Source organism: Vigna unguiculata, chromosome 8, assembly GCF_037176805.1.
Source record: "Vigna unguiculata cultivar grain cowpea cultivar isolate G323 ecotype 2 chromosome 8, ASM3717680v1, whole genome shotgun sequence".
Taxonomy (NCBI): domain Eukaryota; kingdom Viridiplantae; phylum Streptophyta; class Magnoliopsida; order Fabales; family Fabaceae; genus Vigna; species Vigna unguiculata.
Genome location: NC_140799.1, coordinates 41,091,717 through 41,105,294, shown reverse-complemented (window position 1 = coordinate 41,105,294; position 13,578 = coordinate 41,091,717). Strand labels below are relative to the sequence as shown.

At 29.2% G+C, this 13,578-nt stretch overlaps 1 protein-coding gene across 4 annotated transcripts; it reads left to right on the top strand.

Moving 5' to 3' along the window:
* The first annotated feature begins 278 nt into the window (after nt 1-278).
* Nucleotides 279-13,107, top strand: LOC114195187 (Tetratricopeptide repeat (TPR)-like superfamily protein). Of its 4 annotated transcripts, none has more exons than XM_028085577.2 (4): nt 279-358; nt 471-514; nt 625-3,454; nt 3,943-4,385. In XM_028085577.2, the coding sequence occupies exons 2-3, from the start codon at nt 490-492 to the stop codon at nt 3,315-3,317; spliced, it is 2,718 nt and encodes a 905-aa protein (XP_027941378.2). In that variant the 5' UTR covers nt 279-358; nt 471-489; the 3' UTR covers nt 3,318-3,454; nt 3,943-4,385. The 4 variants fall into 4 exon arrangements, with proteins under 4 accessions (XP_027941378.2, XP_085521803.1, XP_085521805.1 ...); XM_085665677.1 differs by having other exon boundaries at nt 302-358; nt 471-517; XM_085665679.1 differs by lacking the exon at nt 279-358 and having other exon boundaries at nt 371-517; nt 625-3,137; nt 3,220-3,454; nt 3,943-4,386.
* The last annotated feature ends 471 nt before the right edge of the window (nt 13,108-13,578 follow it).

Here is a 13,578-nt window from a genome sequence, read left to right as displayed (position 1 = left end):
TTAATTAAGAAACCAATATATTTCAGTTGAATATTTAATTAAACAAAATTAATATTAATTTAAACTATAATTTACTGATATTATCATTTGTGTTATGAACACAAATCATGCAGTGTAAATATAAAATAATTTTATACCATCAATTAACTAAGATTACTATGAGCAGACAGTTAAAATATTTATTGTAAAATTAATTAATAAGTTTATGATATAATAATTTAGGTTGAAATCGGTATAAATTTGATGTGCAGCCTATGCATAAGCGTGTTTCTAAGTCCAAGTTTTACTATAACTCAGAATCAGTTAATTGTAGCAGGAGAGAAAAGAAAAGAATAAGCACGTTACAAACGAGAACAAGGTTCGTACAATTCGTATGTTTGTTCACTCACAACTCTACAACTAAAATACAGGTCTAGTTCATGGTCTACCCTGTTTCTCTCCAATTACTTTGTTCGTATCTATCATTTCAGATTTGAAGTGTGTGAGCACATGAAGATTCTCTCAAGGGCCCAAGGTCGTCTTTTTTGTTTCTTCCTCTTAGATAATTGCATTCCTATTATCATATGTATACCCGTTTCACTCACGGTTGCCTTTTGTAATCTGATTTTTATTTTTTGGTTGCAGTTCTAAAGTTTCGGTTTGCTCTTAAATGTGGGAAAATAGACCCTTTGTCTTGCAAGTTTTCATCCTCCTTTTCAAATGGGTCTTCGTCTGAATCGTATGGGAAAGCTAAAGTTGATTCCTTTATGGATGATACCTCCCATTCCCAAGACGATGCTTTGAAATCGGAGGCCATGAGGAAGACAGTGCATGATGTATGCCGGGTCTTGGACACTGGTCCCTGGGGACCTGCCCTTGAGGACGCCCTCAACACGTTTGATGACATGCCTCAACCAGAATTGGTAGTTGGAGTAGTAAGGAGGTTGAAGCATGTGAAGGTGGCATTGCAGTACTTTAGGTGGGTGGAGACAAAGACTGAACGGCCGCATTGCCCTGAAGTGTACAACGCACTTCTCATGCTCATGGCCAGGACAAGAAATTTGGACTACTTGGAACAAATTCTTGAAGAAATGGGTCAAGCTGGATTTGGACCCTCTAATAATACTTGTATCGAGTTGGTTTCTAGTTTTATCAAGTCTCGGAAGCTAAGAGAAGCTTTTGGTGTTATTGAAACTATGAGGAAGTTCAAGTTTCGCCCTGCTTATTCGGCTTATACGACACTGATTGGTGCTCTCTCTGCAGCTCATGAAGCCGATCTCATGCTCACTCTCTTGCATCAAATGCAGGAAATAGGTTATGAGGTAAGTGTACATTTGTTTACCACACTTATTCGTGCTTTTGCCAGGGATGGCCGCATTGATGCTGCTCTATCCTTGCTGGATGAGATGAAGAGTAACTCCTTTAATGCTGATATTGTTCTCTATAATGTATGCATTGACTGTTTCGGAAAAGTTGGTAAGTTGGATATGGCTTGGAAATTCTTTCATGAAATGAAATCACAAGGGTTGATACCTGATGACGTGACATATACTAGTATGATAGGGGTTCTTTGCAAGGCAGAGAGGTTGGATGAAGCTGTAGAGTTGTTTGAAGAGCTTGATAGAAACAGGAGTGTCCCTTGTGTATACGCTTATAATACCATGATAATGGGTTATGGTTCAGTTGGGAAATTTGATAAAGCATACAGTTTACTTGAGAGGCAAAAGAGAAAAGGATGTATACCTAGTGTAATTGCCTATAATTGCATTCTGACTTGCCTCGGAAGGAAGGGAAAAGTTGAGGAAGCATTTAGAGTCTTTGAAGAAATGAAAATAGATGCAGCACCAAATCTTGCAACCTACAATATTTTAGTTGACATGCTTTGTAAGGCAGGGGACCATGAAGCTGCTCTGAAAGTTCGGGACTCCATGAAAGAGGCTGGCTTATTCCCTAATATCATGACTGTAAATATTATGATTGATCGACTATGTAAAGCTCAAAGACTTGATGAAGCTTGTTCCTTATTTTTAGAATTGGACCATAAAGTTTGCACCCCTGACACAGTCACTTTTTGTTCACTTATTGATGGCCTAGGCAGACATGGCAGGGTGAACGATGCCTATATGCTTTATGAAAAGATGTTGGATTCTGATCAGACTCCAAATGCAGTGGTGTATACATCTCTTATTAGGAATTTCTTCAAGTGTGGTAGGAAGGAGGATGGTCACAAAATCTATAAAGAGATGATGCATAGGGGCTGTTTTCCTGATTTGATGCTCCTTAATAATTACATGGATTGTGTTTTCAAAGCTGGTGAAATTGAGAAAGGGAGGGCTTTGTTTGAAGAAATAAACGCTCGGGGTTTAACTCCTGATGTTCGGAGCTACTCAATTTTAATTCATGGTCTTGTGAAAGCAGGATTTTCAAGAGAAACATACAAGTTGTTTTATGAGATGAAGGAGCAAGGACTACATTTGGACACCCGCGCTTACAACATTGTTATTGATGGATTTTGCAAGTCTGGAAAGGTCAACAAAGCTTACCAATTACTGGAGGAAATGAAGGCAAAGGGTCTCCCACCAACAGTTGTAACTTATGGTTCAGTCATTGATGGACTTGCCAAAATTGACAGACTTGATGAAGCATATATGTTATTTGAAGAAGCAAAATCAAAAGGTGTTGATTTGAATGTTGTGGTCTATAGTAGTCTTGTTGATGGGTTTGGGAAGGTTGGAAGGATTGACGAAGCATATCTAATTTTGGAGGAGTTGATGCAGAAAGATCTGACTCCAAACACGTACACATGGAACTGCTTACTTGATGCATTAGTGAAAGCTGAAGAAATTGATGAATCTCTTGTGTGCTTCCAGAACATGAAAAACTTGAAATGCCCTCCGAATGAAGTAACATATAGTATTATGATAAATGGTCTTTGTAAGGTTAGAAAATTTAATAAGGCCTTTGTTTTTTGGCAAGAAATGCAGAAAGAAGGGTTAAAACCAAATACTATCACATACACTACCATGATTTCGGGACTCGCAAGGGTTGGGAACGTTCTCGAGGCAAAAGACCTCTTTGAGAGATTTAAGTCAAGTGGGGGCATACCTGATTCAGCTTGCTATAATGCTATGATTGAAGGATTAAGCAATGCCAATAAGGCAATGGATGCATATACACTTTTTGAGGAAACTCGACTTAAAGGCTGTCGTATATATAGTAAAACATGTGTTGTTCTTTTAGATGCTTTGCATAAGGTGGATTGTCTTGAGCAGGCAGCGATTGTTGGTGCTGTGTTGAGGGAAATGGCAAAGTCTCAACATGCAACAAGATTGTCTTGAGAACAGGTTGTATATATTTACGCCGAATTAAGTGGTGGTCTTCTCAGAAAGTGCTTGCGTTGATAACCCTTTTCCCACTGATTATGCAAATTCTGAGACAAAGCAAGAAATTTTTATGTCCCAGTTCTTTTGGAAAGGTATATGGTCCTAGCCTCAAAGGGAATTCTTACTAATTACAATAGTTATTCAAATTCCAAAGTATCCGGCTGCTTCATGTAAATGAGTTTTGATTGTTTTATGCTACACATCGTTCTAACTTTTACCAATATTTAGTATGTGTTTCAGATTCACATGGACATTCATGTTTGATAATTTTCCTGGGAACGAATGTCTATAACTTCATTTGTTTGTGTGATTTACATATGTGCCACATGTTGTACTCTGTTTGGAAGATTGTAATATTGCATATTGTATTATTTAGATTCTTATACATGTTGGAGCAATATATTTTATGATTATAAACAGGATAATAATCATGCAGTGGTCGATATGCTATGTCCATGTTCTCAAATCACCTTGTTAACTTATGTTTTTTATGCTTGTTTGAGGCATGGGTATAAATGTTCTAAACCATGGATTCTGAGCCTTTATTATTATTCTTAATGTGTTATAAATTTTATTGCAGGGGGGAAGTTCCCAATTGATTTCTCTCTCCTGTAACTTTTTCCCATGATTGGAAGGACATTAACTCAAATTTGACTGGCAATGGAGTGTCTTCAGGTTCTATCTATACTGAGTTAAATGGAAGTTGGAGGCCATTTTTTACCAGTCTCACTCATTTGTCAACTCTTCGATGATTCATTTTCATACACTTTAAATTTTCTTACCAAAGTAATTGGAACTTCAGGAAAAGTATATTTATATTTTACATGATGTTATTGGAATGTAATGATTTTGGCATCATTTGAGATTTATTTCAATGTTGTGACAAGTTGCTGTAATGACATTTGATGTTGGGTGCCAATAAATGTAAAGCTGGAAAGGGAAAAAAAGTGAAAGAGAAAATGTAATAAAAACTGTGATGAGAAAGTAAGAGTGAAATAAGTACGTGATTATATGAAAAAAAAAAGGGTGAAAGAGAATACTGTGCTTATGGATCTAATCTTGAGCTATTTCTCTATCAAGTCCTTATTCTATTATTGACTGATCAGCCATTTTTTTTTTTCATATCTTTTTGTATTTGTCTCATAAGCTCTTTTTCACTCTTTCATTTGGGTTTTGGAACAAAAAGATAATTTCCTTATTTGAAACATAATTTTGTTTTGTATTTAAAACTATTCCGTAATCTCATACTTTTTGTATCTTTATATAATAATAATGTTGATAACTGTAATAGGTATGTGAAATGGTTTAGGGTTTAGGATGGAATGGTCTCAATTTTGTTTATTTGTTTTTTCTCTCTTTAAGATGAGTGGATTTCTTTTATGTTCAAGTTTAGTTATTTTTAAATTTCAGCTATTATACTTTTAAAATATTTAATTTCTTTAGTTTCTTTTTGTTAAAGTAATTATAGAAAATACAGAAAATACAGTTTCTTTTAGGTATTAAATAGTATTTGGTATTAGAATTAAAATGCGTTAAATAATCTAAATATCTCGAATGTCAATATAAAATAAAATATTGTTTAACACGATAAAACATGAACATATAAAACAGTTTTGACTATTAAAAAGAATTTAAAATTAACGTTGAATGAATCTAGACGAAAGAAAATGTATATAGATATAATACTGTAGAGATTTAGATTTAAAGGTTATATAAATTAAATGTGGATGTTTTGATCAAACGCAATCTCCACAAGTATAATATTTGTTTGCTCATAATTACTGATATTGTAACGGTTAAAATGATCAAAATCTAATATTTTTCTTTCATCAATTTGAAAAGAAAATAAATTAATTTAGAATATTTCAGTAATAGGTAGAATTCAAATATATGAGGATCACATATAAAGAAGTACATGTAGTTAAAAAAAGATTTCGGCCTACCTTCAACGTTCAAATTAATTGAGACGGATAATATATAAATATTCTGAAATAAATGTGATAATATTTTAAATAATAATAAAATACAAACATCAGTAAATTATTTGAAATATATTTATGTTGTATGTACATAGAAATGTTATATTACACTAAAATTCAAATAAAAACATATAATATCCTCCAAAATCTTACCTGATTTAAATCTACAAATTCATCCTTTTACCCGACTCAACCATCTTTATTCAAAAAAATATACAACAGAAAGAAAATGTTTGTTAATTAAGGAAAGCGAAGAATAATCGAAAGAAAGTGGTTATAACATTTTTTAATTCAAACACGGTGCTGCAATTCATATTAAGGAGAATTTTCTTCTTTTTTTTATCCACATTTTATAATATTCATTTTAATTATTTTAAAAATTAATTATTTTATAAATAATTTACTTTACATATTTCTTTTGTCTTAAATCATTAATTAAATTTATTTTACATATTTTATTTTTAATTTTATATTTAACAATTATTTTAAAAATTATATATTTATTATTATATATTTATTATTAATCATAATTTAACTTTTTTAAAAATTAAAAAATATAAATACACGTGCATTATCGTGCTTTTGTAATCGCTAGTTAAGTGTAATGTTAATGGAAAATTTGTGTGTACACTTTTCAAAATTCTCATTCTTCATGCTGCTCTCACACTTCTCTCTAGTCATACCAAATAGCCTCATGGTACCCGCCACCTTCTTATGCAACGCAACACCATTTCTCACCGTTACGAAATGGGTTTGTGAGATTAATTGGCGTTTAACCGGGTTGATCATCCCTTTCGTTGTATTCTTTATCTTCTTCTCTCTCCATTATTCCTCCACTTCGAACAGGTTTTAAAGTTTTTGACCCGTTAAGTTTTTTCTCCAACTCCCTTTTTCCGGCGAGAGTGAGCATGTTTTGAATAAGGAGGAGTTGCTGCGGTTGAAAATTGCGGTGTGTTTGGTTGGTGGCGCTAGGAGGTTCTCCATAATTGAAAATATACTCAAAGAGTACCTGAATTCGGATCTTTTTCTCCACAGTCCGTTGGATTCAGATACATTCAAGTTATCAGTTATCACTCTTGAAGTCTGCGCCAAATGTTGCCGCCGTTTGAATCTTCCACCCTCAGCCGTTCCTGGGGAACGAGTCTTATGTTCGAGTCCTCACCGCGCACAACTCGACCAACTGCATCCAGATAATTTTTGTCGCTGTTTTTTCTCTACTTTATTTATTGGTATAAATATACATTTGGTATCCAAGCTCTTTTGGAAAGTTCAGTTTGGTACCCGAACTTTAGAAATGTTCAATTTGGTACCCAATTTTCTAAAGAGATTCAATTTGGTCCTCTCCATTAAGTTGGAGTTAACACCGTGTCCTGGACGTGTCAAGCCATAAAATTTTTATTTTTTTAATTTTTTTTTTCAAAAAAATTAATTTTTTTCAAAAAATTTAAAAACTGCCACGTGTCAGATTATCATCATGCCACGTGGCAGCTTACAATCATGACACATGGCAGTTTAATAGCTGTTTTCAATTTAGTACCCCAATTTAAATTTTTGGTTCAATTTAGTATCCCAATTTTTTAAAATCATCCAATTTCGTTATCTTCCATTTGAGACCAAATTAATAAATAAGTTTAATTACAACCTATATATACATGTTACAATAAATTTTTCTAATATATACATCAAATCATTTCACCTAAATACTTAAATTATTTTATTTTTTACATTTTAACCTTTGTAATTTTTTATACATAAAATTTTTTACACTTGTAAAAAATAAAATAATTTGAATATTTAGGTGTAGTGATTTGATGTATAAATTCAAAACAATTATTTTAATATGTTTATATAAGTTATAATTAAGCTTATTTACTAATTTGGTCTCAAATAGGAAAGGACGAAATTGAATCATTTTTAAAAATTTGGGTACTAAATTGAACCAAAAATTTAAATTAGGGTACTAAATTAAAAACAACTATTACACTGCCACATGTCATGATCGTAAGCTGCCACGTGGCACGATGATAAACTGACATGTGGCAGTTTTTAAATTTTTTGAAAAAAAAATAATATTTTTGAAAAAAAAAATAAAAATTTCATGGCTTGACACGTGTCCTGTACGGACACGGTGTTAACTCCAACTTAACGAAGAGGACCAAATTGAATCTCTTTAGAAAATTGGGGTACCAAATTGAACATTCCTAAAGTTCGGGTACCAAACTGAACTTTCCAAAAAAGTTTGGATACCAAATGTGTATTTATACCTTATTTATTATATTTTGCTTGATAAGTAACAACGTAAAGTTATAGTGTTTCTGCAACAGGTGAAACCAGATTACCCCAATCTATGAGATCTATATCTACTAATATGTTTAACATGACTTTATTTAAAGATATGTAATATAATTTTTAGTAAAATAAATAAATCTTGTAATAAATATAAAAAAACTCCCAAATTCAGATAATACTATTTATCTTTATATCAAAAGAATTATTTTATAATTTTTTTTTAAAATAGCAAGATAACAATTAGTCATATATAAAATATTAATCTTATAACAATTAATAATTATGTTTTATTTAAATTGTTGTAATTAGTAACACTCTCATACTTTATGGTTATAATTTATATCCATTTTTACTATAATTTTTTTATAGATTATTATTATTATTATTATTATTATTATTATTATTATATAAATTATCCTTTTATGACAATAACTTTTTTTATTGAATTTAAAATTTATTGTATTTTATATCATTCTTTATTTTCAATCTGCACACCGATGTATACCAACTAATTCGAGCATGGATGTTTTATTTTTTAATTTAATATTCAGGTTAAAAAAATAAAAAATATAATTATTACCTATTTTTTTATATTTAATATCTTGATTAAGAAATAAATAATATAATGTTTTTTAAAATTTAATATTCAGATTAAAAAAATAAAAAATATAATTATTATTGACTATTTTTTTATATTTAATATCTTGATTAAGAAATAAATAATATAATTAATTTTATGTTTGACGAAAATATTTATTTATATTATTATCTACTAGTGTAAACACAGGCGCTATCGCGCCTGTGTGTACGCATTTTTTGAATTATATTAATAATTGATGATATTGTAATGTTATTAATTTAATAAACAAAATAAAAGTATATTTATAAAAAATAAAATAAAATGTACGGAGAAAATAAGAGAAAAATAATTGTTGATGAATAGTAAGAGAAAAAAAGAAAAAGGAGATAAGTAAATAATTTTATAAAAACTTGTAAAAGTAACCGTTAATTTTTAAAAATTTAATAAATAATTAAATTATAAAGGGTAAAGTTGGAATTATGAAATGTGGACACAAAAGAGGGAATCCCCTTTATATATAGTTATAGATAACAAAGCAATGGAGGCCTTCACTTCCTTCTTCGATTCAAGAAACCGATGGAACTACGGTACGCTCAAGAGCACTTCCGTCTCAACTCTCCTCTCGTTCAATATCACCTCAAGAAGGTTCCCTTCTAATTTCTACCTTTTTATGACTCATTTCATTTTTTTTCTTCAATTACCCCAAAAATGTGGATTTCTTAAAGCTCTGAATATTGTTTTAAAATGTGTTTATTTATGAGTAGTTTATTTTGTTTTGTGTGTATTGATATTTATTTTATAATGATGTTTAACATGATTTTATTTAAAAATGTGTCATGTAATTTTTTGTAAAATGAATAAATCTTGTAATAAATATTAAAATTTTACAAATTCAGATAATATTATTTATGTTTATATTAAAAAAATTATTTTATAATTTCCTTTAAAATAGTTAGATAACAATTAGTCATATATAAAATATTAATCTCAGAACAATTAATAATTATGCTTTATTTAAATTGTTGTGATTAGTAACACTCTCATACCTTATGGTTATAATTTATATCTATTTTTACTATAGTTTTTTTTTATAAATTATAATTAATTATACAAATTGTCCTTTTTATGACAATAACTTTATTATTGAATTTAAAATTCATTGTATTTTATATCATTATTTATTTTCAATCTGCACACCCGATGTATACCAACTAATTCGAGCATGATGTTTTTTTTTAATTTAATATTCAGATTAAAAAAATAAAAAAATATAATCATGACTATTTTTTTATATTTAATATCTTGATTAAGAAATAAATAATATAATTAATTTTATGTTTGACGAAAATATTTATTTATATTATTATTTATAATAATATATAAAGATGATTCTCTCTTTTATTTTTAACTGTTATTCTAAAAATTCTGTTTTGTCTTTAATACCGTTAACATTATTGATATTTAAAATGACTTACAAAATTAAATATTTATATTTATATTAAAATTTAGTGGTAAAAGTCATTAATTAAGTTAATACCAAACTGATACATATGAACGAAAGTAGGTATCATCCAACTAATTAAACTTAGATTCAACATATTTTTTAATTGATATTATTTATTTAAGATAGGAACTAATATTATATCTAGTTATTGGTTTTAAAATTTGTTCTGATAGATTCAATGGTTTTATACACCTTATAAGTTGAAACTAACAATTTAAATATATTTTCATTTTCCAACTTTTTGGAATGTATTTTAAAAATAAAACTCTACAAACCTTCTATATATCAATGTGAGAAATATTTGCACTGGAAACAACATGAAACATGAATGATACATGCATATGAATATGAAACGGAGAAGCTAAAGGGTATTCTCTTTTGGATCAATGGAAGGAATATTCTTGAAAGCCATTTTTTTGGTGAGTTTAATGGCGATGAGAGCCAAAATGGTAGTTCCAAGAACAAATGCAACATCAAGTATGGCTTTGATCACGTTCAATTGAGACACAGTTTGTCCAGTTTTCTTGACCACCATGGCAGGTGAAGCCACTATCCCTGTCATCATCATAGATTCATCTGCTTTGCTCAGATTCACACTCTCATTGATGAATGTGGTGAAAACTTTCTTCCTTTTATCTTCATGTTAGTTTGAATATCTTCCTTTTATCTTCATGTTAGTTTGAATATGCATGCAGGTGGATTATTATAACTAGATTAAATATGTTTTTAGTTTCTAAATTTGAACGCGAAATTGAAATTTGTTGTTGTTACAAACTTTGATACAGTTTTATTTATAAACTTTAACAGTTGTTGATATAATTATTTTAATCCAAGTATAATTTTCTGACCGACATTTGAATTGAAACGTAAATAGTTCAAACGTCAACCTGAAATCCTCGAATACTATATTTATTAATTTTAAAATTTGTGTACTCAAAATTTGGAACATAAAACAATTATAATTTTATGTGAAAAAGTTAATGAAAAAGCTAATCCAAGCAGTTTCAGATTTTCAAATTACCCGAAGAATGAGCCACAAAAGAGAGGTGAAAGCGTTCAGTGGCAATAGCCTGCGAGGGAAGGGTTTCTGCGTCAAAACTGAAGCCAGAGCTTTTCAACGGAACAGCCTCATCGACTTTCACGAAGAAGTAATCTGTGGTAGGACTCATTTTCTGCCGATAGATACTTGCACGAGGAGTAGCCATGTGAAGCAATGAAGGAAACTGATAAAACAAATACGAGGACAAAAAATACAATATATTAAAAAAATATATTTTCTATTAGCAGTGTATTTGTAATAGTTATATTAAATTGCTAAAATATATATTTTTTTCGATAATTTTGAACGTTACATACAAATTTTATATCATTTAAACATTTTTATTTAAATTGTGTAAATATTCCGTGATTTTGAATTTTAGATTATTTAAAAAAAAAAATTAAAATTGGTTTGGAATAAGAGGAATTAGGTATTTTTTACCAAAGCAAGATATGTTGCACACTACACTTCATTAGCAACTTTCGAATTGGTTGAGCATTTAGGTGAGCAATTTCGAATTCATTTCACACTTTATATTACAACGCCCTTTCAAATTGGTTTGCAATTTAAGTGAAATTTTAAATTGGTTCGACAGTCATATTGCATAGAGATTTTATGTTTTTCAATTTGTTCACGTTTCTCTCTTTTGGAATTCTTCTTTTCCTTCTTTTTCTAGCTTTTCCTCTTTAGTTTTAAATTTCAGGTTGTTTTTCATCTTCTTTATCCCTTCTTTCAAATTTCAAATTCTTTCTCATCTTCTTTATCTCTTTCTTCAAATTTCAGGTACAGTTTTCCATCATGTTTTCATTTTCTTATTCTAGATTTTTCTTATTTTGCCACCAAATCCCTAATTCCTATGATTATTGGAAGGAAATTTAATATAGAAAGAGCTCTATTGCATTTTCTGAACCTACTGCTCATCGTTTTCTTCTCATTCTTTTCTATCAATGTCCAAGCTTTAAGTTAAATCTTTTCTTTTTAACTAGTATTTATACTTGTGCATACGCACGGGTAACTTTTATTTTTTATTTTTTTAAGTTATTTGAACTGATTATATAATTACTTAATAAAATGTAACATGTGTTAGTTTTCGTAATAATTATTATTAAATTAGTTTATTTTGTGTTATATATTAAAATGTAGGAGAAAGATAAGTAACATTTTATTTGATTAGTTTGTATATATTATTTTAATATATATATATATATATATATATATATATATATATATATATATATATATATATATATATATATATATATATATATATATATATATATATAACGAAGAGAATGTGGTGGTGGATGATAACAGTCATGGTTTGGACGAACCTCAAATTCAACATTTGCTGCAATTTGCAAAGGCAATCAGAAAAGACTACCCTAAATTAATGAAGATTGGCTACATTTGATTGTTCTCACTCATGGTAAAAATATCTTTTGTTTATTAGCATATACCCTTTGAATTTGGTTATATATTTGTTTTCTTAGAAGATAAACTAACTAGACTAATTGGAGCCAATAACAAATCAGGTTGCACCGTAGAACATCACTATGGTAGTTTCTTTCTAATATGAATAAAAGGTGATTTTAGTTTTTCAATTTGAAATCATCATGCATGTATTTGCTTTCGTCATATGTTGTTAATGTTTATTCACAAAATGAAGTGGAGCTTTAGAAACATAGTTTGTATACAGGTGCAGATTTGTTCTCATGAATGTTGATAATGTTTATGTTGTAATTTCAAAAGGGATCAATTGTTTATCTCTTCTCTTTATTGGTATTTTCAAGAGTCTAATTTGTGATTTTGCTTAAATATGTTTTCTTTATATTTAACTTTAAAAGTTGTATTGTATCTTCTATTCTTATTATCTGATGAAGGGGAGAAAGATTTCATGAAGGAAGAAAGCACTTGATTGTTGGGAGCATTCCAGAATCATCTTGTGATTCATGACCCCAGATAGCTATAGAACACTTATAAAAGAAACATGCGTTGAGCAGGTTCCTTTCAATCCATCTTCCAAAGCTGCCTCATCAACTTATATTACATTTATTAGCATGCGATGATACTGTTGTGCCAATCCCTTTTAAAGTGTAAGTTAATAAGGGTTCTTTAAATTATTGGTATGTCAATAATTTTGAACTGTGTATGGCAGTGTGCAGATTCATTTAGTGTGCGGATTCATTTAGCTTTTCTTCGTTGTTGTGTAGTAGTTAAGTCATATTGTAATACCATACATCGTGAAAAATTTGTATCTGGTATATATGTACGTTATGGGGGCATTTTGTAGTTATCATTATTACATATACATTCCTTGGTTGCAATGTAAATTTGAATATCTTCATTTCTTTGAAGTCATATTGGTCTTCATTAGTGGCTAACCATATAGGTTATTTATGCCAATTATTTAAAATTACAAGTAAATAGAACTATTACGCATCCCTTAATCTATTTGTGTGTAATTTAATTTAATTACGGTTAGTTACTCTTTAAGTTTCATTATTCATTTATTTTATTTTATATGGTTCTTAAATTTTTGAGTATGATTTTTCATCCAATTAGCCGGAAAACTATTAACTAATAAACATTAACAGTTTTAACTTGTGTTTAACGTAATTTATCATCAAATATACGACAATTTACAAGTAAATTGGTATATTATTGCATTTTTAAAGTCGAGAAACTTGGTTTTAAGTTTTTTTTTTAATTAAAGAACTTGATTGAACTTTTGTTAATAAAAATATCGTGAAAAATAAGTCTAAAGAATACTTGAAAGTTTAAAAATATAATATCACATTCATTTAATTTGTGGGATTTACTTTCAC

What these genes read in the sequence shown, in the direction of transcription:
- LOC114195187 (XM_085665678.1), top strand. Translation starts at nt 490, where the DNA reads ATGAAGATTCTCTCAAGGGCCCAAGGTC. An exon ending in TCTCTCAAGGGCCCAAGGTC is followed by an intron (nt 518 to 624) that starts GTCTTTTTTGTT and finishes TTTTGGTTGCAG; the next exon opens with TTCTAAAGTTTCGGTTTGCT.